Here is a 25,041-nt window from a genome sequence, read left to right on the forward strand (position 1 = left end):
CGGTTCTTTTGAATCTACAACACGGAACATAAGCTAATTCGGTATAGTCTGATTCCCGAACTAATGACTCTAATGAGCCGGTTCTTTTGAATCTACAACACGGAACATAAGCTACTTTCGGTATAGTCCGATTCCCGAACTAATGACTCTAATGAGCCGGTTCTTTTGAATCTACAACGCAGAACAGACACTGCTTTCGGTATAGTCCAATTCCCGAACTAATGACTCTAATGAGCCGGTTCTTTTGAATCTACAACTCAGAACAGACACTGTTTTCGGTATAGTCCGATTCCCGAACGAATGACTCTAATGAGCCGGTTCTTTTGAATCTACAACACGGAACATAAGCTACTTTCGGTATAGTCTGATTCCCGAACTAATGACTCTAATGAGCCGGTTCTTTTGAATCTACAACACGGAACATAAGCTACTTTCGGTATAGTCCGATTCCCGAACTAATGACTCTAATGAGCCGGTTCTTTTGAATCTACAACACGGAACATAAGCTACTTTCGGTATAGTCCGATTCCGAACTAATGACTCTAATGAGCCGGTTCTTTTGAATCTACAACACGGAACATAAGCTACTTTCGGTATAGTCCGATTCCCGAACTAATGACTCTAATGAGCCGGTTCTTTTGAATCTACAACGCAGAACAGACACTGCTTTCGGTATAGTCCAATTCCCGAACTAATGACTCTAATGAGCCGGTTCTTTTGAATCTACAACACGGAACATAAGCTACTTTCGGTATAGTCCGATTCCCGAACTAATGACTCTAATGAGCCGGTTCTTTTGAATCTAGAACATGAAACATAAGCTACTTTTGGTATAGTCCGATTCCCGAACTAATGACTCTTATGAGCCGGTTCTTTTGAATCTACAATGCGGAACAGATGCTGCTTCCGGTATAGTCCGATTCCCGAACTAATGACTCTAATGTGTTGGTATTTTTTAATCTCCAACGTGGAACATACGGTGCTCCCAGTATCGCCTGATTCCCAAACAAATGACTCTAATGATCTGGTACTTTTAAATCTGCTGCTCTAAACAAACCGCACAAAATGTTATTTAATGCAAAACATTTGAAAAGTCTTTGATTATAATTCTTCTTTGACAAAACGTTATATGCACTTGATGTTGTGTTTTTCTTGATAATCACAATGAATGCATTTTGTGACACCAAACATGTCATTGTTAATGTTACGTTCCCTTAAAACTGCTTGTTTAGAACTAAAGAAGCTGCCATCAATGATTTATTCTGTCTTTAATAAACTACAGGATTGTACACTGCGAGCAACAGTGTGTTTAGTGTAAGGAGTCGTCATGATTCGAGCTTCCCACAGGACCGAGCGAGCTCCATACGCGGTGGTGTCGTGCTGATCACACTGAGTAATCATATCTTTGGCTCACTTCAACCCTGTCAAATATTCGTGCCCTGCCCACTCCTCACCTCATTCTCACCCATCAAAAAATAACATTACATCACCCGAACCCCCAGGCGCTAAAACTTGCACCATTTAAACATATGCCATAGGAATACTAGCCTATTGTTGAGGTTTGCCGGGAGAGAGAAAACACTGCATGTCAAGATTTGTGAGATTTGACAGAGGTTACGAAGAATTACATTTATAATGGTTGCGAGACGTTAACAGATGTTTGCAATAAAAGCATTGCATTGTACAGTGTGCGAAGTTAAAACAAATCTATTCTGAAAGGAATTTATTTTGTACTATATTTGTATAAAAAATGTTTACTCTTCAATTTTCATTTTTAGGTCTGTTATTTATGATAAAGCAACGCAATTGAAAAAAAAAATAAACAAAGAGAAAAATAATAAAAACCCACTGAATGTATAAACATCTATTATGTATTTATTTATATCTTGTTTACGTTAGAACCAATAAATCAATCAGATCTTCTGAACTATTTGTCTTTTTTGGCCATGTGTTTGTCTTACATTTTACTGATTATCTGCTCCAAAATGTGTTCAGAATCTATTCAGAAAGGCATAAACAAACAAACAAACAGATAAAAACTAACAAACAACAAACCCACTGAGTGTTTAAACATCTATTAGGGCTTTATTTGCTGGTTTCTGAAGTTAACGACTATTTGTGCACAAGGTAAAGTCTCTGACAGGCGCTCAAATCCTCGTCCTCTTCAACGGTAGAGTGCCGCTACAGTGTCTATGTCAACATTGAAGGTTCAAGGTGATGTCACAGAACACAGTATGACATTCTGCAATTAGATGCCTCGACAGTGCTCTGAAGTGCCGAGAGATCCAAGAATTCTGCTTCCATAAAGAGTCCTCATGTGTCAGAAACACAGGAAAACCAACACAGGAAAAAATACATTTGAGTGCTCCTTTCAAGTGTTGGCTGGGTTATAATGTGAAGAATAATGAAGCGACAGTTTGAATGGTATCGAGTCCATGTGGGCCAACTGCTCTAGCTGGAATTGTTGAAGAGTGCACTTTTGGAAAGCCATTTGGTCCCAGAGCCTTTCCAACATGATTCCGGCCTGATCACAAACGCTTGGACAAGACTGCCATTGTTTTCATGAACGTCTTAACAAGCATATTGTTCCACTTCGAATCTCATCACTAATTACAATTAAAATTGCATTTAGCTTCAATGAGTGTCAATGCAGGTACTAAGCAAATATTTCCATTCAATCTGTACATAGGCAGTAAAAAATAAACTTTAACCACAACAAAGGACAAATGTAATGCAGTATTTTGCTACGGAAGATTGAAAAAGGCACAAAGTTTGTGTGCTGATACCGATATCCAATTTTTTTTAGAACAAGATGTGCCGATGCCGATACCAATAATTTGGTGCTTTTACATTTTTTTTTTTTTATAATTAATTACAGAACTTCAAAAGAATTTTAAATAAGAACAATGTTATCAATGTCTATTTGTTTTTATCATCCGATACCGATATTTTGGCCGATATATTGGTGTGTCTCTACCGAAAACCCCTGTAACCAAGGTAAAACTACTGTAATGCGGCTTCGAGCGGCTTAATGCATGCAATATCTAATAAACAGTCATTCTAAGCAAATATTTCCATTAAATCTGTACGTAGGCAGTAAAAAATAAACTTTAACCACAACAAAGAACAAATGTAATGCATTATTTTGCTGCAGATGATTGAAAAAGGCAAAAACATTTGTGTGCCGATACTGATATATGTTTTTTTTTACTATTTTTTATTTGATAATTAATTACAGATCTTCAAAATAATTTTAAATAAGAACAATGTTATCAAAGTCTATTTGTTTTTATCGATGTTATACCGATATTTTGGCCGATATATCAGTGTGTCTCTACCGAAAACCCCTTTAACTAAGGTAAAAATACTGTAACGCAAGACCTCAAGTGGATTAATGCTTTAAAAAAAGATTATGATAAAAGACACCGATGTTCAATAAGTAGTTACATTTATTAATAATAATAATTCTTATGCTAATAGAGTGTATTAGCCCAACTCTAAGCTGTTTACAGATATCAAACAAGTAATTTGGCGCATTAATATAGAATATTATTCTGTATTATATATTAATATAGAATATAGAATTCATATGTGAATGTTTGGTCACAGGTGTGCGTTTATCGCATTTCGCAACGGCTTCAAAACACATTACATCTCAATTTCTAATTTGTCAAAATTACAACAAACAACAAACTTTCAACACACAGATTATGGTAACAAAACAGTGAGAAAATGCACAAAGACTGTAAATCCATCTTTAAACAAACACACGTGTGTACAAACCTGTGTTTGTGCTCACTCTCTCACACATACACACACACACACACACACACACCTTTGCAAACAGACATTCCTGATACGAGAATGAAAATATGAGCAGGACAAAAGCGAGTTGTGAAGAGCGTTAAGAAAAGATGGCCATGTCTCAATGTTGACTAAAACAAAGTGTTGCTTCCTCCTTCCGTCCTAAGAACACTGCGGCTGTTTAGATTTCCCTCCGTGTCTGCCATCCTGCATATCCCAGTAAAAATAGAGCGGGGTCAAAAGGTCAAGTCGTGACCTAGGACTGTGTCCTCCCCTGCAGGTGTCAATCGGCACACTGAGAGGAACTGTAAAAAAACACGCTACAAAAACATACAATCTGCCTAAAGTACAGCAAGTGATCTAAAGATGAACTTTGAAACTAAAAGAATTGCTTCACACTTTTCTTTACTATTAACACAATCACGTTTTGTCCCTTTCATTGTTGTACGCGTTTAAGTATCAGCGTGACAATATTTGTTTTTAAATGTTTACGTGAACACTGTTAAATGAGAAAAGCTGAAATGTTTCAAAACCTAAAACAGTTAGCTCGCTGAAAAACCATCGTAAATAATATTTACTTATAAGCTAGAGCATTCGTCTTTACATGATTGAATTGAGTACAGATTTAGAATTTACTTAATATTTTCAAGTTTGCACTTTTCAGTGTGTACGGTTTAAATGGTAAAAGGGTTTCAGACTGTACACGGTTATACTAGTGTAAATGAACACATTCCTTTAGAGCTATTCTAAACCAATGAGATATCAGAAAGTGTATGTTTAACCACAAGAATACACATTTAAAATGCACAATAATGGGCATTTCTCTACACTTTTTTAACTTGCTGGTTAACACAAACAAATCATACGTTTTAACCAAGTCATTTTGTGAATCTAATAAGAACACAATTTTCTAATTGTGTATTTTCTTCACAACAACTAATGCAAACACTCTTAAAACGTTTTGACCTGCGTTGCCTTCCAAAGCTCCAATTCGGGCGCAGACGAGGGTCAAGTTTGGCCCCTTCGTATTTTTGGTGTACTGCTGAAGAAAGTCTGGGATCCGTCCTTGTCACTCTGTGATTCACGTGAGCTCGAACTCTGAGTGAACTCCAAAAAGAAAAACAAACAGAAAACGAAACGGCAGGGAGTTAAACTCCACGCATAACTGTCACTCCCCTTGCGGACGCAGAGCAGGAGCGAAGCAGCAGGCCGCAGTAACCCCCTCCTCGATCTGCTAACACGGGGGCCGCGACTCAATGAAAACATCATAGCGGACCATCACAGCCAGTGGACAAGATAGAACAAACAGAGAAATAGGAACCACCCACGGTTGCACAGCTGGAATAGAGCCGTCCAAGAGATAATGATAAAAAACACTGCTTTATCCTTCATCTAGTCCCTTATATTTCATGCACTAATGACTGTGAAACACGCTGGAAACATTTGCACATCTAACCGTAGAGAGATAGCGTCCCTATATCTCACAAGCACAAATCCATCGGAAAAGCAAAATGTAGAAAATGTGAAAAAACTTTAGACCTCAGCAGCAAAATAACAATTTTAGGGCTCCACAATGATGCCACGCAGCCATAATATTGACGAATTAAACACAGATTTCCTTCTTTGAGATCTGACATGCAAAAATGCACAGATATCCTGCATCAGTGTTAAGCTAAACGTGACTAAACAGCCATTTCAGCTACGCAAATTGTTTGTAATTTAACCATGCACTCTCTTTACCAAAACATAGCTAGGCTTTTAGTTTACGTGTATAAAGACACGCTTGATAAAGTCCAATTGTAGTAATGATGACCTGAAAATGAAAGGTCAAAAGCAGTACTTTTAGAGACATTTAACCACATTAATTCAATAAGATCAAATCAATATTCTGATATATCCACATTCAATTCATTTCAGAAAATGCAACATTGTATTTCCAATTATAATATCTTTTCCTGCAGCTATTGAGAGTATCTGACATAATCCACATTAATGTATAAAAATGCTTTCATTTCATAAAAACAGCATGAATCTATACAACACAACACTGTGTTTACAATGATAATATCTTTTCAAAACAGAAAAAAAAAAATGCCTTTTGCACCTTTTTTGCAGCAAAACTCCATTTAAACATATATATATATATCCTTCTTTGAGATCGGACAACTCCAGAAATACACTAATTTCATTATTCCGGGTTAAGTTAAACACAATTAAACATTTCAGCAGTCTAAGTGCATAATCGCTTAGAGTCCTATGATTTACCAATGAACTGAATTTCTTTACTACGAGACTGCCACAAACCCACATTAACCCGGTAAAATCCCCTTTCTGATGTATCCACATTCAACGCACAGAATAGAAACAAGCAGAAAAGGCAACACTTATCTTCTCCTGCTGTTAATGAGAGTATTTAACATGACTAAATATGTCATGGCGTATGCAAACATTCAAAATGCAAAACAGATTTGATTGGACACTTGAACAATGAAGCACAGCTGAAATATGCACTATGAAAAGTGTCCAACACATATTCATTCACTTTTGAAATATAATGCTAAATGGACGGTCACATAAAAAAAAGCACAAGATTTACCTGTTTTCTCTTTGATTTCACACAGGACGTTAAAGAGCGCCGGTTTCATTCGGTGGCAGTTTAGTGCATGTTTCCTGAAACACAACACAAGGCCGCGGTGAGCGTTTCAACAGCGCTGTATATCCCCCTCCTAGTAAAGAGATATTTGTCTGCCTGTTGCCTGAAATGATCTTGCCGTTATGAAACGCACATATTGACCAGCAAAAAGGTGGTCCAGGCGGTCTCCCAGTTTCATATTTTGCATGCTTAATATTAACAACATTTCATTGGTAAATGTCATTATTGGTATATAAGCCATTATTTCTTATTTATTTAATTACTTAAGATAACCAAAAACTACTTTAAAGGACTTCATTTATCTAAAACGCTATTAATGTGTTGAAATAAACATAACAATGTATACTTGACTGAACATACAGTATGATTAAAAAAAAGTCATCCATGCAAATAAATGTATTAATACAGTAGATACACACTATTTTTTTTTAACTCAAATTACTTAATTTTAATGATCTGATGCAACACAATTCCTGAACATTTTGCCACAACTTAATTTCATAGCATGCAATCCAATTAAATTTGTCAAATGGAAGTTTACTTAATCCATTTGTGTTGGGACAACATTATGTTGCCTCAACATAATTTAAATGATGACTTTTGACATATTTTTTAATGGTTGATTTATAACAAAATAAATGTTCATTCAACAAGACTATATCAAATCCATTCAAACTAATTATTTTAAGTTTGAAATGATGTAATTTAATTGTGTGGACAACTTTTGCTCAATTTTATTAAGTTCATTTCACTTTTTTTAGTGCATGTTTGTATCTTTAAAATATGTTTTAAGCTGTAAATTAAGAGGAACATATACAGTATAATGTTGCGAATAGTTCTAGCATATGCAGACAAACCAACATTTGCTTTCTATAAATTAAAAAACCATCCGGTTTGGACAATACATCCTAACTTGGTTCCTCGTGTACGTGAGCACACTTGGCAATAAAGCTCATTCTGATTCTGTTAAAGGGACATCACATGTGCAATATCGGTCTCAGTGCTGTCTGTCAAATTCCATCTCGGCATCTGTTTATTTCTATTGACAAAAATGAGCACTGCATGTCAGAAAAATCCACTGATGTCCGTCAATGCACAGCACTTGTGTTTGGACACACTGACAACAGCAATTGTGTTACCAGTCCAGTTCTGCTCACATTGTCAATAACTCTTGATTTACATGCATAAATGTACTAATCGCCAATTGTTTTGATAGTAATTAGCCAAACATCTGCCAAATACACCCCTCTAATGTAAATTACCATGGTAAACATAGTTTACAGAATACTATTGTTACTGCTATAAAATTGTGGTAGCTATAAGACAGCTATCATCAAAACAGAAAATGCACAAAATTGCATTCATAAACTTCTTAAACTGTTTGAAGGCTATCCCAAATTACTTGATTATGATTTTACAGTAGTAGTGGATGGTATTTAGGCATAAACTGACTAGTACTACTATTGTATTTTTTTATAAGGTTTATTAACAATACTATGTGAAATATAAAAAGTATTTTTTTGAGCAGGTTAAGCTTTATCAGTCTACTAAAAGTGATTTTAAAGATGTACAGTAATGCTCAAGTCAAACTGAAAGATACATAGTGTTTTTTATTTAAATAAATTAAACATGTATATATAATACATATCCTATTTGCTATAAAAATAAAATAGGTTTTCAATTAATAATAGTAAATATATAAAGTTATTACATTGTATTAAAAGTGTAAAAAAAAATGATTTTATTATTTTTATTTTGAGTATTATATTTATAATGTAAAGTAATTTTGTTTATTTAAAGTGGATTTTATTTTATTTTTAACTCAATCTTAAATCAATATAGTGCCTCAACTACAGATGTCAATATAAATACTTCCTAATGTATTGATATGACGATGATTGACAGCTCACCTGGCCTGCGCCTCGTCCAGGCTCTGGTCTGTGATGGTCATGATCTGCTGTAAAATGTCTCCGATGTCCTGCTTTCTGCCGTCGCCGTCAGTCGCTCCGGTGTTCTCCGGTATGTGCTGAGACAGCCCGGGGTGTCCGCTCATCCCCACGGCCGCATGAGCATGCATCAGGCGCGGCTGCTCGTCCATGTCGGGCCGCTCCGCTCCGGTACAGCTGCGGCGGTGGTTGCTCTGGTACTGTCGGTAACGTCTGGACCCGTCCCGTTCCTTGCGCGCTCTCTGCTCAGTTCTGAGCTCACTTTGTGCCTTGACCCACTATCTAGAGTTTAGACACTAAAGTGACCCGTGTGTGTGCTGTCTGCGCTTTGTTGTGTGTTATTAATCAGTTCCCGCGTGAACACTGCGTTTGATACACTCGCGCATTATTTCAATGTTTCATCCTGCTGCTTTTGTTACATTGAAACACTATCAGCGCTGACTAGGATGCTTTGGCTCCGCCCGCGCAATCTGATTGGACGCGAAGACGATGTGGCTCCGCCCACACATGCCTTTCAGCGCACGTCAATCATTGCGCATGGGAAGGAAGATGAGACGCGGGAACGCGCTTTCATGTCCTCCTGAGAGGCAGCTATTCATTTTTGTCCACTGTAGTGGGGGCATATTTGTTTTGTTACTATATATGAGATAATATATAACATTGTTTTGAGTACTGGCGGTTATTTAAAAGGACATCCTGGGCTTTTCTGCGACCACACATATTTGTGGGTGTGACCAATATGATAATAGGCTATTAAAGAAAAATATTCCGGGTTCAATAAAGGTTAAGCACAATCAACAGCATTTGTAGCATAATGTTGATTAAGTGTCCCTCCTTTTCTAAAAAAAAAAAAAAAAATAAATCGAGGTTACATTAAGAAACTTACGATGGAAGTTAATGGGCCAGTTCGAAATACATTAAAATACTCTCTTTTTCAAAAGTATAGCGACAAGATGTAAACAATATGTGTGTTAACATGATTTTATTGTGATAAAATCACTCAATAACCTTTTCTGTCTAAAGTTATAGCTAATTTTACAACTTCGTAAACCCTGTAAAGGCCAATTTAAACTTGACAGCTCAAATAATACACAAGTTTTAAGTGCTTTAATAAAATAATATTTTATTTATGCCTTTCAACCCTCCTATAATTGTCCCCATTGACTTCCATTGTAAGTGTCTTACTGTAACTTGTATTGAACCTGCAATATATCTTTAATATATACACTCACCTAAAGGATTATTAGGAACACCTGTTCAGTTTCTCATTAATGCAATTATCTAATCAATCAATCACACGGCAGTTGCTTCAATGCATTTAGGGGTGTGGTCCTGGTCAAGACAATCTCCTGAACTCCAAACTGAATGTCAGAATGGGAAAGAAAGGTGATTTAAGCAATTTTGAGTGTGGCATGGTTGTTGGTGCCAGACGGGCCGGTCTGAGTATTTCACAATCTGCTCAGTTACTGGGATTTTCATGCACAACCATTTCTAGGGTTTACAAAGAATGGTGTGAAAAGGGAAAAACATCCAGTATGCGGCAGTCCTGTGGGCTGAAAATGCCTTGTTGATGCTAGAGGTCAGAGGAGAATGGGCCGACTGATTCAAGCTGATAGAAGAGCAACTTTGCCTGAAATAACCACTCGTTACAACCGAGGTATGCAGCAAAGCATTTGTGAAGCCACAACACGCACAACCTTGAGGCGGATGGGCTACAACAGCAGAAGACCCCACCGGGTACCACTCATCTTCACTACTAATAGGAAAAAGAGGCTACAATTTGCAAGAGCTCACCAAAATTGGACAGTTGAAGACTGGAAAAATGTTGCCTGGTCTGATGAGTCTCGATTTCTGTTGAGACATTCAGATGGTAGAGTCAGAATTTGGCGTAAACAGAATGAGAACATGGATCCATCATGCCTTGTTACCACTGTGCAGGCTGGTGGTGGTGGTGTAATGGTGTGGGGGATGTTTTCTTGGCACACTTTAGGCCCCTTAGTGCCAATTGGGCATCATTTAAATGCCACGGCCTACCTGAGCATTGTTTCTGACCATGTCCATCCCTTTATGGCCACCATGTACCCATCCTCTGATGGCTACTTCCAGCAGGATAATGCACCATGTCACAAAGCTCAAATCATTTCAAATTGGTTTCTTGAACATGACAATGAGTTCACTGTACTAAAATGGCCCCCACAGTCACCAGATCTCAACCCAATAGAGTATCTTTGGGATGTGGTGGAACGGGAGCTTCGTGCCCTGGATGTGCATCCCACAAATCTCCATCAACTGCAAGATGCTATCCTATCAATATGGGCCAACATTTCTAAAGAATGCTTTCAGCACCTTGTTGAATCAATGCCACGTAGAATTAAGGCAGTTCTGAAGGCGAAAGGGGGTCAAACACAGTATTAGTATGGTGTTCCTAATAATCCATTAGGTGAGTATGATACGATAATAATATTGGCTGTGATAAAGATTATTTATAATATTAAGATAATATTATAATAATTAAAATTATTAATTAATACTGTTTATCATACAGTATATGTTTGAATTACATTACCATAATTGATTATATTGGCTACCATAATTAAAAATCAGAAATAAAAATATTATATTAAGATACATTTTTTTGCAATTGCAGTTTCTTATTGAATATGCAAAAAACAGTATGATTAAAAAAAAAAACTTAAAAATCTGAATAAAAATCTCTAAATATGTATTGTTTATTTATTAATTCATTATTCAATAAAAAAAATATTATTATTATGATTATTAAATTATAATATTGGCTATTATAATTAAATATTAAATAAATGTAATACTTTTTTATATTACAAAAATAAAAAAAAACATTTCTAAAATGTTTCTCTGGTAATAGTCACAATCAGAGGCGTCATTTATGGGTGGGACATGTGGAACATGTCCCTACTACTTTTTACCTTGGCCAGTTTTGTCCCACCATTTTTTTAAATAGCTTCCTTCTGGTAAGTGTCTAATGCAGAAGAAACATTGCCAGTTCTTCGTTCATTAAAATATTTATTTACATTCAAATATTATTTGATATGATATGTGCATAACCTAATTAATGTTCATGAGTTTTGTGACATCACAATTAGCAGAATATTTACATTGCACATTGTGATTTCCTATTGATCGCACCAAAAATTAACAATCTGTCATTATTTACTCATCTTCATGATGTTCAAAATCAATATCCTATTATTTTTTTTCTGTGGAATTTGTTTTTTACTCTAAAAAGTGCAAAAAGCACTAAAAAGTAGTCCATATGACTTGTGTAATATTCCAGGTCTTCTGAAGCCATACTATTAGTTTTAAGGGAGGAACAGTCTGAATTTAAGTCATTATTCACTAATTATTTTCACCTCAACCGAAGCTCGCATGTGGCCTATATTCAGCATCCAGACACTAAAATAGCTATCCTATGGCTTCAGAAGACTTTGAATATTAGCATGTGAGCAAAATTGTCTTTTCATTTCTCTTTTTTTTGTGTGTGTGGAGCTTGACACTCATTGTCACTATGACAAACTGCTTCAGAATTCTCCTTTTGTGTTCCACTGGTATGCAGGTTTGGAACGACATGAGGGTAAGTAATTAATGATAATAAATTTTATAAATTCTTAAAATGATCAAAGTTGTATTAAAATGTCATGTTTGATCATGTTGTGTTGCTCCGTTATTGGTGTACAATGCAGTTGCTGTATGTGTTTTTCAGGTATGTTGGAGCAGCACGCTTCACTGTGTTTGGCTGGCTTGTTCTAATGTAGTAAGTTGGTGACCCATGGTGCGCAGCCAAGCAGCAGGGCCCCACTGTGTGTGATCAGGCTGAAAAGTGCCCTCAGGTCTGAAGCATCCACTCCAGTACTCCTGCCACAGGGAGCGAGGGGGACGACACACACAAACACACACACTCGATCCAATGTGTATGACTGAGAGATGCCTGTTTAACTCAACTGAGAGCATCCCATAATTCCCCAAGCACAAATAAAGGACACTTTGGGCCAGTTTCCCTGTTCCAAATTGAGCAGTGACCCTCTGGCTGAAAGACGCATTTCTTGGAATGTATTCAAAATGACTTTGCAGACAGTCCCCTCCTGGTTCTGCACTGTTTATCTGTTGTTTGGCTTTGTGAAAGGACAGTTCTGTACCTGGCAAGTGTGCAGTGGCATCTCTGTAGTGTACATTTTGCCATCTGCCAAGCGTAAATCCCTCAGAGATCCTTGACGTAGTAGCACGAGAGACCGTCACACTGTCCAAAACATCTGTCTTTTTCGGCACACAACAAACATATTCACTCATCAGATGATTCTAACAAGCCTTCAAACATCACTTTCAACCAAGTCCACACTTGGTGGAATATTAAAAATATGGGTTCATGGACAGAGTTTTGGTCATTGTTTGATGTGTTTGAAACCTCCGAGCTTTCAGAATCACCACAAAATGTTGACTTCTTTTCTCACAGCATGCATTTATAACAATTATTTTTAAGTATGTTTTTGTGTCCCTTAAAGGAATAATTCACCTACAAATATAAAGAAAATCTGTCATCATTTACTCACCTTCATGTTGTTCCAAAGCTGTACTGTATGCTGTTAATTTTACCTGTAAAACAAAAGAAGAACTTTGGATGAATCTTTATGCAGCTCTTTTCCATATTAAATTTAAGTCGTTATTAACTGATAACCTTGAATACATGATAATGTATTTTTGTTTAGTTTAACTTCTAATTATGGTAAAAAATTTTATTCATATTTTAAATAAAATATTGATATAGCTTAACATATATTTATATGTTTAATATTCATCATCTGCGATGGACTGGCGACCTGTCCAGGGTGTCCCCCGCCTTTCGCCCAATGTTAGCTGGGATAGGCTCCAGCCCCCTGCGACCCTGTACACAGGATAAGCGGTTGACGATGGATGGATGGATGGATATTCATCATATCTAATTAATTAGATAATATTTACTACATATATTAACACATAAATAGTAAATATATAACTGTACTGCAGTTATAAAGTTAACTAGAAGAACACACAACATAGTAAATATATACATTTTTCGCACTTTGTCAAATGTTTTATAATTTTCCCTATTATCTTTACTATTTAAGTATTATATTTAAGATGTAATTAATATTGTTTATTACTAGCATATTTTATTTTATTTTAAACTCTAATTAATAAATTGCCTATGCCCTATTGCAAATGAAATTAAATATAAATACATCCAGATGTACTGATGATTGAACTTTGCCTGGCCTCTTTAGTTTTTTGTCACGTCTGTTCAGTTTTTATTTTATTTATTTAGCTGAAAAAAATGTCATTAACATTATTAATTCTGATGAAGCTTTGTTATGGCAACCAACCTGAACTAAATATGATTTAATGTGCATGTGTATGATAAGGCACGATATTGTCACTCTATTGCAACTCCGTGTAGCATATTAAAAGCTATTAACAGTAACAGATGCTATTTCAGACCACCTTGTCAAATGCAACACCACAGTGGAGGAAGAAACTACAAAATTACATTCCTCATCTATACGTCCATATGGAAACCCGTGGATAAGCTGCCTGTCATCATTAAAATGTCTTTACTTTTAATAGATTTTGTAACATGCATTGTCATTTGACTTCAGAGAGTGTTTGGGAAACCTGTTTGGAAACCGATTCTTTTTGCAAGAGACCCTTTTCAGATTGTGATGATATCTTTCCGCCTTAATTTAGCAGCACTTACTATGAAGCCCATATTTATAATCCATTGTAAAGGCATTATAATGCATTAGTAATGTCTCATAATACACCTTATAATATATTATAACTTCTCATAAATAATTATAACCACAATTATAATCCATTTTTATTAGAGATGCACACAGGCAACATTATAATTTAAAAATGAGAAGAGTCCGTTCTTACATGACTAAAAAATGACCCCCATACCTGTCAAATGATAATTATATAAAGCGCAACACTCACACCGTTTCAGAACTTTATATGAGCAAATCAAACACGTTTTCAATTTAAATTGTGGATCAAAGCGGGAATTTGTCGGCTCATTGTTCATTGTGCAAAAACTAACGCTAACAATGAAATCAATGTAATTTAGTAATTTATCGTATTATTTTGAGAATGAAGGAAGGAAAAAAGGAAAGGAAAGTAACATCAAAGTGTTATTTACCAAAGTCTCTCTAGCAAGTCAGTACACTGTCGGGCATCGTTGGCACGCTCTCAGGAGGCCATTTCCAGTCATGCCAGTGCAGCTCCTATCTACTTGAATTGAGAAAGACCGAAATCTCAAAAATGGTTGGTCAAGATTACGATCAAAGAACAAATTTCAAATCAGCAATAAAATGTGAAAATATTGGAATCGTAAATGGTGCTTATTTACCTCATATTGCGCTAAAAATCTGAATTTTCCTGGCTTTTTTAGCTAATGCGCATGAGCATTCTAGAGTTAATTGGCAGGCGATGTCTGAATCTAAAAGGTGATTGGCTCTTTCACATGTAAGGCGGGACTTCCTTTCTACATCGAATGACTGTTGGCCGGCAGAGCTTCTTGGTTGGGCTTTCCAATTTCTCCAATTCATTTAAATAGAAGTGGACCGTCTCAGCTAAACAATCTCTGGTCTTTAATAAGCGCATCTCGAAACACCTGCGCTGGTTTCATGATTCCAGTTTCCAAGTTTCAACTTAAGATGGTGTTTTTCCCCCTTTTGCTCTGATGTGCAGACTTAAATACAATAATTAGACAAGTTCAATGACATTTGATTTTTAAACGCAGCAGTTTAACTCCACGCACATGACATGGAAACGTAAACCAGTTTATGGATCATTTTTGTTTGACTTTAATATGAGATTGTGTCATTTTAAGACCGGTGTACTGTGCTCTTTAGGCTCATATCTCACTGTGCTGATATTCCGAGTTGCATTTGAGGAAATTCCATTGAAATAAACATTCTTTATTCCCACATACCGACTCCCAACGAAAACCCCAATAACCGTTTGTGAAACCTTGTGGTTGACCGAATGGTAAAAAAGGTAACCGTGCACATCCCTACTAAAAATGATCAATGGATAATGATAAATCCAGATATTTGGTCAGCTCACGTGTAACTTAACCAGTTAGCAACTGTTAGCTTGTTAGCGTGGCTCGCTACTAGCATTAGAATCGTACATCAGACAAATCTTAAAAGTTTTGTTGTATTGAAGGTATTGTTACTGACATACGGAACCTTCGACTAATGCTAAATAAAGTCTGGTTGGTTCCCCGTTCAGTGAACTAGCTGCTAATGTGATGGATGGTAATTCTTAAACGTGCTAGCCGATTTTACTTAGAGAGCGAGAAGAGACGCTCCGAACAAGATGACTGGTGCATGCTTTAAAATCTACTTGGTGTGTGGATTGTGAACAAATGAAGATTAGAAATGAGATTTATAGATTATATATTTAGAAATAAAGCGTGCATAATAAAACCTCAGTGCCTCTGATACAGAAAAGCTGCACCTTTGTGAGAGAAAATAGAAAGTTCCCACACAAGGTGTTCGTAACGTGTCTGATGAACTTGAGCACAAACGGCGATAAAAGTACAATCGCGAACTGTCAGTTAATGCAAGTTGGGCTCACTGGGCAGAGTTCATTCACATTTGAAGCCAGAATTGCAGCTTGCCTGGTTGCTTTTGTACCCTGATGAAATGAGCCTTACTATTTTCATCACAAACAAATCTTCAGGGCTATAAATGTTCCGATCCCCTGTTGTCTGCCCTGTGTTCTCTGTCTCACTATCACGTTTATGTCACGTTTCCTTGTTGTCTGCTCCGTGTTTTCCGTTTCACCCGTCACCGATCCCGTTCCATGTCACGTTTTCCCTGTTGTCCGCCCTGAGTCTCACTGTCCGTGTGTGAAACTGCACTTCCCACAATTCCCGGATCACACTCCCAGCCCTGATCACTGTGTTATTGTCCGCACCTGTCTGTTATTTTGTCATTACCTTGTCTGTTTATTTAAACCCTGCTTTCTCCCCTTCCCGTTGTCGTTCGTTGACGTTCCATGTCTCCGCTAATGTCTGGTTTGACTCTCTCTGCTCATGTTCCCTGTCAGTCTGTCCGCTCGCTCGTGGTTACCCTGTTATCTGTCTGTCTGTCCGTCCATCCGTCCGAGGTTACCCTGTTGTTCTCCGCCCTCCGTATCCACCAGTATTTAGTTTGCCTTTTTTCCCATCGTGGATTTTGATTTGTTCCTGTGTTTGGTTTCTTTTGTGTTATTTATAAATAAACTGCATTTGGATCCACACCCCCATCTGCCTTCTCCTGTTCTTCACACGTCATAACAATAAACAAAAGAGCCGGGATTTCAGCCCTATCAGCCAGGGTCTTGCTACGCCACTTGAAGAGAGCGTAACAGCTGGCAACATTCAACTAGCAGGTCACGACAGTAAGTCACTGTTTTCGGATACCATACAAATGAATAAGGAGAGCCGTAATCTGACACCCACATGTCGTAAAATCTTCTTTGGCTTCTCTTAATAAATTGCATTTTTATCATATGAAATTCATAGTTCACACCAAATAGATTATTTAGTGTAAATCATGTTTAAGATTAGCGGACAGTCGGTCAGTTCATAAAGTTATGAACTGTTTCATCATGAAAAGCAGTCCTTTCAATATCATGAGTCTCACACCCCACACCCAATCTGACCTTCATTTCACACAAATATTAACACCCCTGCGACCCCCCTCCTCCTGCTACTCAACCTGCACTTATGATCTTTGAAGAGGAAGTGTGCCAGTTCAAATTAAAGACAAGGAAAGCATAGGGTCCAGACGGTGTTTCACCCACTTGTCTAAAATCCTGTGCTGAACAGCAGGCCCCCATCTTCACACAGAGCAGTGTGAAGTTCCCTGCTGCTTCAAATGCTCCACCATTATCCCTGTCCCAAAGAAACTCAAAATCACAGGACTTTGCTCTGACATCTGTGGTCAGGAAATCATTTGAGAGACTGGTGTTGGCCAACCTGAAGGACATCACTGGGCACTTTCTAGATCTCCTTCAGTTTGGCATCATATCCAGCAACATCTGGACAGACCAGGGACATACGCAAGGATACTTTTTGTGGACTTCATTTCGGCTTTCAACGTCATCATCCCAGCTATTCTCCAGACTAAATTACACCAACTCTCTGTTCCCAAATCTATCTGTCAGTGGATCACCATCTTTCTGACAGATAGGCAGCAGTTAGTAAGACTGTGGAAATTCACTTCCAGCACCTGTACTATCAGCACTGGTGCCCCACAGGGATGTGTGCTCTCCCCACAACTCTTCTCCGTGTGCACAAATGACTACACCACCAAGACCCCTCTGTCAAGCTCCTGAAGTTTGCATATGACACTACTGTCATCGGCCTCATCCATGATAATGATGAGTCTGCATACAGAAGGGAGGTTGAACAGCTGGTTGTCTGGTGCAATCAAAACAACCTGGAGCTGAACACACTCAAAACAATGGAGATGATTGTGGACTTTAGGAGGAACACCCCAACATTGACCCCCCTCACCATTCTAAACAGCACTGTGGCAGGAGTGGAGTCATTCAGGTTCCTGGGCACTACCATCTCACAGAACCTGAAGTGGGAGACACATTTTTGAAAAAAGGCCCAGCAGAGGTTGTACTTCCTTCAACACTTGAGGAAGTTCAACCAGCCACAGGCGCTGCTGATGCAGTTCAACTCAGCAGTCATTGAGTCTTTCCTCTGCACTTCAATAACTGTCTGGTTTGCTTAAACTACAAAATCAGACATCAGAAGATTACAAAGGACAATTCGGAACAATGAGCGGATTATTGGTTGCCCCCTGCCCTTCCTTCAAAAACTGTACACTTCCAGAGTGAGGTAAAGGGCTGGAAAAATCACTCTGGACCCCACTCACCCAGCCCACTACCTCTTTGAACTGTTGCCTTCTAGTCGGCACTACAGAGCACTGAGCACCAGAACCGTCAGGCACAGGAACAGTTTTTCCCTCAGGCTATCCATATCATGAACAGTTAAAACTGCCCCAATGTATCCTACCTAATCTGCTAGTCAACACTGCAGTGCTTAGAGGCAGTTCATTTTGGCATATTTCTCTCTTCAGTCTGTCGTAATCCATCTCTATCTATTTATTTGGTCTTTTGGAACGTGGAGGAAATGTAAAAGTGGATTTTTTTCTTTTGCTTTTGGAGCAAATGGGAGCTCGAAAATAATATTTGCTACAGTCTCCCATTCCTAGAAATGTATCCTGCTATAGTTTACTGTTGAGTCTATTCCGTATGGTTTCATTAGTGGTACAGACTAGAGGTCGACCGATTAATCGGCCGGCCGATTTTTTGCATTTTTTACATAATCGGCATCGGCCAATATCCACGCATATCAAGCCGATTATTAGGCAGGTGCATCTATGGGCGGCCTAGTGTTGTTGTGGAACACGTGTTCGACGCACGCTGCCCCTAGAGTCATTTTCCAGCAGAGTGAACAGACCTCATCCAGTGCCTAAGGAAGGAGCTAAGTTCCTTGGAGAAAACAGTAAGGGTTAAATTTGTATAACTTCTTTAGATTTAATTAAAAACTTTTGATATGTTACTGCCAACTTCAAGAAAAAGCGTGACAAACGCGATAGTTGACATGACGTTCGGCTACTTTGGATATTGATAGCGTAGTTGAAGTTGCATTATCACAGCAGAAGGGTTGCTATCATGTCACAATAAGTAAGCAAGAATTTTGCAATTACAGACAGTGAATCTGAGACTTTTATTTGTTCTGTTTGTGTGTCTTATATTTGAGAGGGTTGTCACTCAATGCAGAGAAATAAGTAATAAAAAGATACCAACGCGCTATAGGCTATTGAAGGACTGGCTTTGGTAAGCTCGGACGTTATCGGTTCTGCTGTCGGTACTGGAGAAATTAAGAAAATACATTCTTTATTGCTATAAAGAGAAAGTTATTTTATCTCGCCAGCCATTTCTATGTATAATAATAATATGAAACCATTTGTCTGTGATGCAATTTAGCTATTCGCAGTCAGAGAGAGCGAGAGAGATATTTATATCTCACGCGGTGCCACAGCGAGCACAAAACGAGCCCAGCTAAATGAGTGACAGAACTAAACATTCAAACGTAGCCTGGTTTAGATCTGTGATTATTAGTCTGATTTTATTTTAGATTTCGCCTTCCAAAGATTATAAAAAGAATATTTATACATAAGCCGCATTCTGTCTAGCACAACTTCCTTCCCTTCACAGCGGTGCACTGACATTTCTCCCTAAAACTCAAACTTAACGTCAGAATCAGCACGATCTGTGATTGTTGTAAAATGCTACTGTTGCTAAATTGCGGGACGCGCTTAATAATAAAAAGAGCGCAAGCGATACCGTTCCTACAAGGCGCAGCGCTCGAAACACACCGCAAAGAGACAAGCAAAGTATAGGCTACTTTGGGTTTCATGCGTCTAAACGATCAACTATACACAAAAATATGTCAAAACGACCGGCTTGGAGATTCACTTAAACACAGTTTATGTCTAAAATGGACGTAGTTATGGAAATAGTTGGGAGAAAATATGCTGCATCAGGAGCTTATTAGATCTGAACTCGGTCTTAAAGGGGAAGCTGTCTATTAAACATGTGACTATTGAGCCATTACTGCGAATCAAACAACAAAAGGCAAAGAGAAAATCACTTACAGCTCTTGAATGAATAACTTCTGCATTAATAAGCATTAATCTATCTATGATAAACTATGCAGTGTTATTTTACAATTGATTACTTTATTAGATTTCTTTTTAGACCACACCTGAACAGTAATGTTAGTAGACATTCCTGAAATTAAATCACTGTGCCTATATAACGTTTATCTTTGTGTAATATATATATAAACAAAAAGAACCGTTAAGAATACCGTTAAAGTACCGGATCGATAAGCAGTATCGGTAAGATAGTAATACCATTAAAACCTTAACGATACCCACCCCTAGTTATGCCTGTGCTTCTCTTGGATGCTCTGAATATTGGATTACGTGTCTGGATTGCCCCTTAATTAAAGCTGCATTTGGATCTCAACCTTCGTGTCTCGGAGCAACAATATGTTTTTACATTATACATTTTTAATTTTAATTGTACAAGTGCAGATTGGTCAAGTGTTCAATAAATGTATTTGTTGAGAAATTTTGTCTATCTTAAGTAATTATTTGTGTTACATTTTATCTTTCAAATAAAAGGTTCAAATAAGAGGTTAAAAACAATCACATATCGGCCAAAATAAATCGGCAGCATTAATCGGCCATCGGCCGACCCAGATTTCAAAAGATCGGCATCGGCCTGAAAAAACCAATATCGGTCAACCTCTAGTACAGACATTACATTTAAATATGGTAAAATGGAGCTGAGTTTACATGCAAGGACTTTCGTTCATGCCCTGTTTTAATACCATGAAACTAACAAACCACAATTGCAATTTACAGTACATACAATTGAGGTCAGCACTGAGTCTTTGCAGTTGCATATCAATAAGATGCGAATTAATGCCATACAGTATATACTGTACTTTTCATCAGTGAAGGAGCTTTACAGTAGTCACTTAAAACCGCTCTCTACACACATTGCAGCACACTCGCAATGCTGTCACACATGCATGCACACCTACCGCCATTATGCACCGGTGGCATGAGTGGATGTAAGCTGACAGCGATGCAATCGTGCAGTGGATCGGTTGGTTCTCTCTGGTGCTGTACTCTCTTGTCTGTGCCACGGGTCATTCTACACGATGAGGAGAATCCACTGCACTCACACTGCTGAAGCTCCAGGGCCATTCCTGGAGGTCCTGTGAAGTGTGACAGCGATGGAGGTTTATTCTGAAATCCTCCGTTTTCTGTGAACTTACACTAATTAAAGTCTAAAATGAGTCTCTTTGATGCCTCACATCCTGAAAATACATATAAACTGTAATGAACACAGAAATTGTTTGATTATGCTAGACATAATTGGTTCATTTGAGTCTTACTTTCCAGTAAAATATATCTTAAAATCCTTCAAACAAAATTTGTTTACTTAAGAAGCAAACTGACTTGTTTTATCAGACATCTAAAAATAAAAAAATAAATAAAAACTTGATTCAAAGGGAATAAAAGTAACATTTTCTTCCCCATTCGCAAACATTTTTTTCTTGTTTTAAGCATAAACCCCTGTCAATTTTGTTTGATTTCTCTGACAACAAAACTTTACAAGAAAAAGTTTGTAAACCCTTTGGAATTAGCTGGTTTTCTGCATTAATTGGTCATAAATTGTGATCTCATCTTCATCAAAGTCACAAGTACAGACTAACACAAAGTGCTTCACACAAAAACAGTTATAATAGTTCATGTCTTTATTGAACACATCCCATTAAACATTAACAGTGATGTGGAAAAAAGTAAGTGAACCCTTGGATTTAATGACTGGTCCATACTCCTTTTGCAGCAATAACCTCAACCAAGTGTTTCTGCTGTGGATTAGACCTGCACAACGTTCAGAAGGATTTTTGGACCATTCTTCATCACAGAACTGCTTCAGCTCAGCCATATTCTTAGGATGTCTGGTGTGAACGGCTCTCTTGAGGTCATTCCACAGCATCTCTATTGGGTTAAGATCTGAGCTGTGACTGGGACACTCCAAAAGGTGGATTTTCTGTAGTGGATTAACTTCGATGTTTAGGGTCATTGTCCTGCTGCATCACCTACTGTAACTTCTACTGAGCTTCAGCTGGTGTACAGACACCCAACACAGCAGTGTTTTTTTGGAAAGCAGCAGCTTCTTGCGTGGTGTCCTGCCATGGACACCATACCTGTTTAATGTTTTCTATATAGTAGACTCTTGAACAGAGATGTTAACATGTTCCAATGATTCCTTCAAATCTTCATCTGTCACTCTAGAGTTCTTTTTACCTCATTGAGCATTCTGCGATGTTCCCTTTGAGTCATCTTGGCTGGACAGCCACTTCTAGTGAGAGCACCTATAGTACTAAATCGTATCCATTTATAGACAATTTGTTTAACTGTGGGCCGATGAATATCTAAACTCTTCCAGATAACTTTGTAACCCTTTCTAGCTTCATGTAAAGTAACAATTCTTGATCGTAGGTCTTCTGAGATCTCTGTTTTGTGAGGAGTGGTCCACGTCAGCAGATGCTTCTTGTGAATAGAAAACTCAAAATGTTTGAGTGCTTTTTATAAGTCAAAGTAGCTCTAACACACACCTCCAATCTCATTTCATTAATTTGATGCCAGGCTTGCCAACTCCTGACTCTAATTAGCTTTTGTTGACATCATTAGCCTAGGGGTTCACATACATTTTCCAACCTACTCTGTGAATGTTTGAATGATGTATTCAATATGTTCAAGAACAATACAATAATTTGCATGTTATTAGTTAAAACAAATTGTGTTTGTTAATTTTTGTAACTTAGATGAAGAGCAAATCAGATTTTGAAAAAGATTTATACATAAATACATTTCTTGTCACTTTATCTTATGTTGTTCTGCTTCTCAAGTAAGTTTTGTATGTTAGAAATATTCACTGGTGGTGGCTGTGGGGATCGAACCAGCAACCTTCTGATTAACAGTTTTGTGCTTTAGCCCACTACGCCACCACCCCTCCCTTTTCATAATTTTTTAATGTATGTAAAAGAGCAGCTTGGAAATTCTGCAATAAATAAATCCTTCTGTGTTCAACGGTCAAAAGAAAGTAATTCAGTTTAGAACACATGAGGGTGAGTATATGATGACAGATACATTTTTGGGTGAACTATCCCTTTAAACTCAGCAGAACACTCTGTTTCTTCTGTCCATGGTGGTAAAACGTGCCTGAACTGCATTTGACCTTTGAACCTCATGAAGTTGATGTTGTGCAGCACACACATTGATATATACCAGGAATACAAATAAAAAAATCATGGAGTTGGAAAACTGTCCTCTGAGGCACATAAGTACTTGAGAAAATTCAATCAAACACTCCATACATGCACTTATACGTGTACAGAGAGGTCTCATGTTCACAGCTTATGGACAGAGTGAGATAAATTAAGTCTAAGTCTATGTACTTTAACTCCTGCCTTTGTATGTCCACAGTTCAGTTATGGAATAACACAAAAGTATTTTGAATCTAATGTGAAATTGTTAAGCATATATGGGAATGTCTCAGGATGCTTTTTACATTGAACTTAAAGGTAAAACAACAGAGTTGACTCAGTATAACGCTGTCATGGTGATCCATAAATCATGAAAATTGATAAATGAAAAAGATTTAAAGGAAGGTTTCGGGTTTAATACAAATAAGCTTTATGGACAGTGTTTGTGTATGTAAGCCGTGGAGTGCTGATTAAAAAAGAATGAAGAAATAAATAATCAATCTATTAATTTGAAAATAAAAACAAAAACGTTTTGAGTCAACTGTCCAATGCCATTTTTAATCTTGAATTTCAAATGGATAAAGAAAAGCCAAAGTAAAAAGAAAATCCAAAGCAAAACTAAAAGAAAACCCAAAGTAAATTATAAGAAAAGCCTAAGTAAAATGAAAAGAAAAGGCAAAGTAAAATGAAAATACAAAAACTAAAAGAAAAGCCAAGGTAAAATGAAAAGAAAAGGCAAAGTAAAAAGAAAATACAAAAACTAAAAGAAAAGCCAAGGTAAAATGAAAAAGAAAAGCCAAAGGAAAACTAAAGGAAAAGCCAAAGTAAAATGAAAAAGAAAAGCCAAAGGAAAACTAAAGGAAAAGCCAAAGTAAAATGAAAAAGAAAAGCCAAAGTAAAATGAAAAAGATAAGCCAATGTAAGATTAAAAGAAAAGCCAAAGTACAACGAAAAGAAAAGACCAAGTAAAAGAAAAAAGAAAAGCCAAAGTAAAATGAAAAAGAAAAGCCAAAGTAAAACTAAAAGAAAAGCCAAAGTAAAATGAAAAAGAAAAGCCAAAGTAAAACTAAAAGAAAAGCCAAAGTAAAATAAAATAAAAAGAAAAGCCAAAGTAAAATGAAAAAGATAAGCCAAAGTAAGAATAAAAGAAAAGCCAAATTAACATGAAAAAAATCCAATGTACAATGAAAAGAAAAGCCAACGTACAACAAAAAGAAAAGCCAAAGTAAAAAGAAAAGCCAAAAACTAAAGGAAAAGCCAAAGTTAAATGAAAAAGAAAAGCCAAATTAACATGAAAAAAGCCAGTGCACAATGAAAAGAAAAGCCAACGTACAACAAAAAGAAAAGCCAAAGTAAAAAGAAAAGCCAAAAACTAAAGGAAAAGCCAAAGTTAAATGAAAAAGAAAAGCCAAATTAACATGAAAAAAGCCAATGCACAATGAAAAGAAAAGCCAACGTACAACAAAAAGAAAAGCCAAAGTAAAAAGAAAAGCCAAAAACTAAAGGAAAAGCCAAAGTTAAATGAAAAAGAAAAGCCAAATTAACATGAAAAAAGCCAATGCACAATGAAAAGAAAAGCCAACGTACAACAAAAAGAAAAGCCAAAGTAAAAAGAAAAGACAAAAACTAAAGGAAAAGCCAAAGTTAAATGAAAAAGAAAAGCCAAATTAACATGAAAAAAAGCCAATGCACAATGAAAAAGA

General features: G+C 37.1%; 1 protein-coding gene across 2 annotated transcripts in view; it reads right to left on the reverse strand.

Annotated features, from left to right (window-relative positions):
- The window catches only part of LOC127646318 (pre-B-cell leukemia transcription factor 1), a 114,093-nt gene extending 104,972 nt beyond the window's left edge, over window positions 1-9,121 (reverse strand). Inside the window, exons 1-2 of one of the 2 annotated variants that reach the window (XM_052129866.1) lie at window positions 8,368-9,121; window positions 6,401-6,474 (exon numbers count right to left, since the gene is read on the reverse strand). In XM_052129866.1, coding sequence (XP_051985826.1) covers window positions 6,401-6,474; window positions 8,368-8,555 — 262 coding nt within the window. In that variant the 5' untranslated portion in view covers window positions 8,556-9,121. The remainder of the gene's footprint in view (window positions 1-6,400; window positions 6,475-8,367) is intronic. The other variant, XM_052129867.1, reaches the window with a different exon arrangement.
- Between the last annotated feature and the right edge of the window lie 15,920 nt (window positions 9,122-25,041).

Source organism: Xyrauchen texanus, chromosome 7 (assembly GCF_025860055.1).
Source record: "Xyrauchen texanus isolate HMW12.3.18 chromosome 7, RBS_HiC_50CHRs, whole genome shotgun sequence".
Taxonomy (NCBI): domain Eukaryota; kingdom Metazoa; phylum Chordata; class Actinopteri; order Cypriniformes; family Catostomidae; genus Xyrauchen; species Xyrauchen texanus.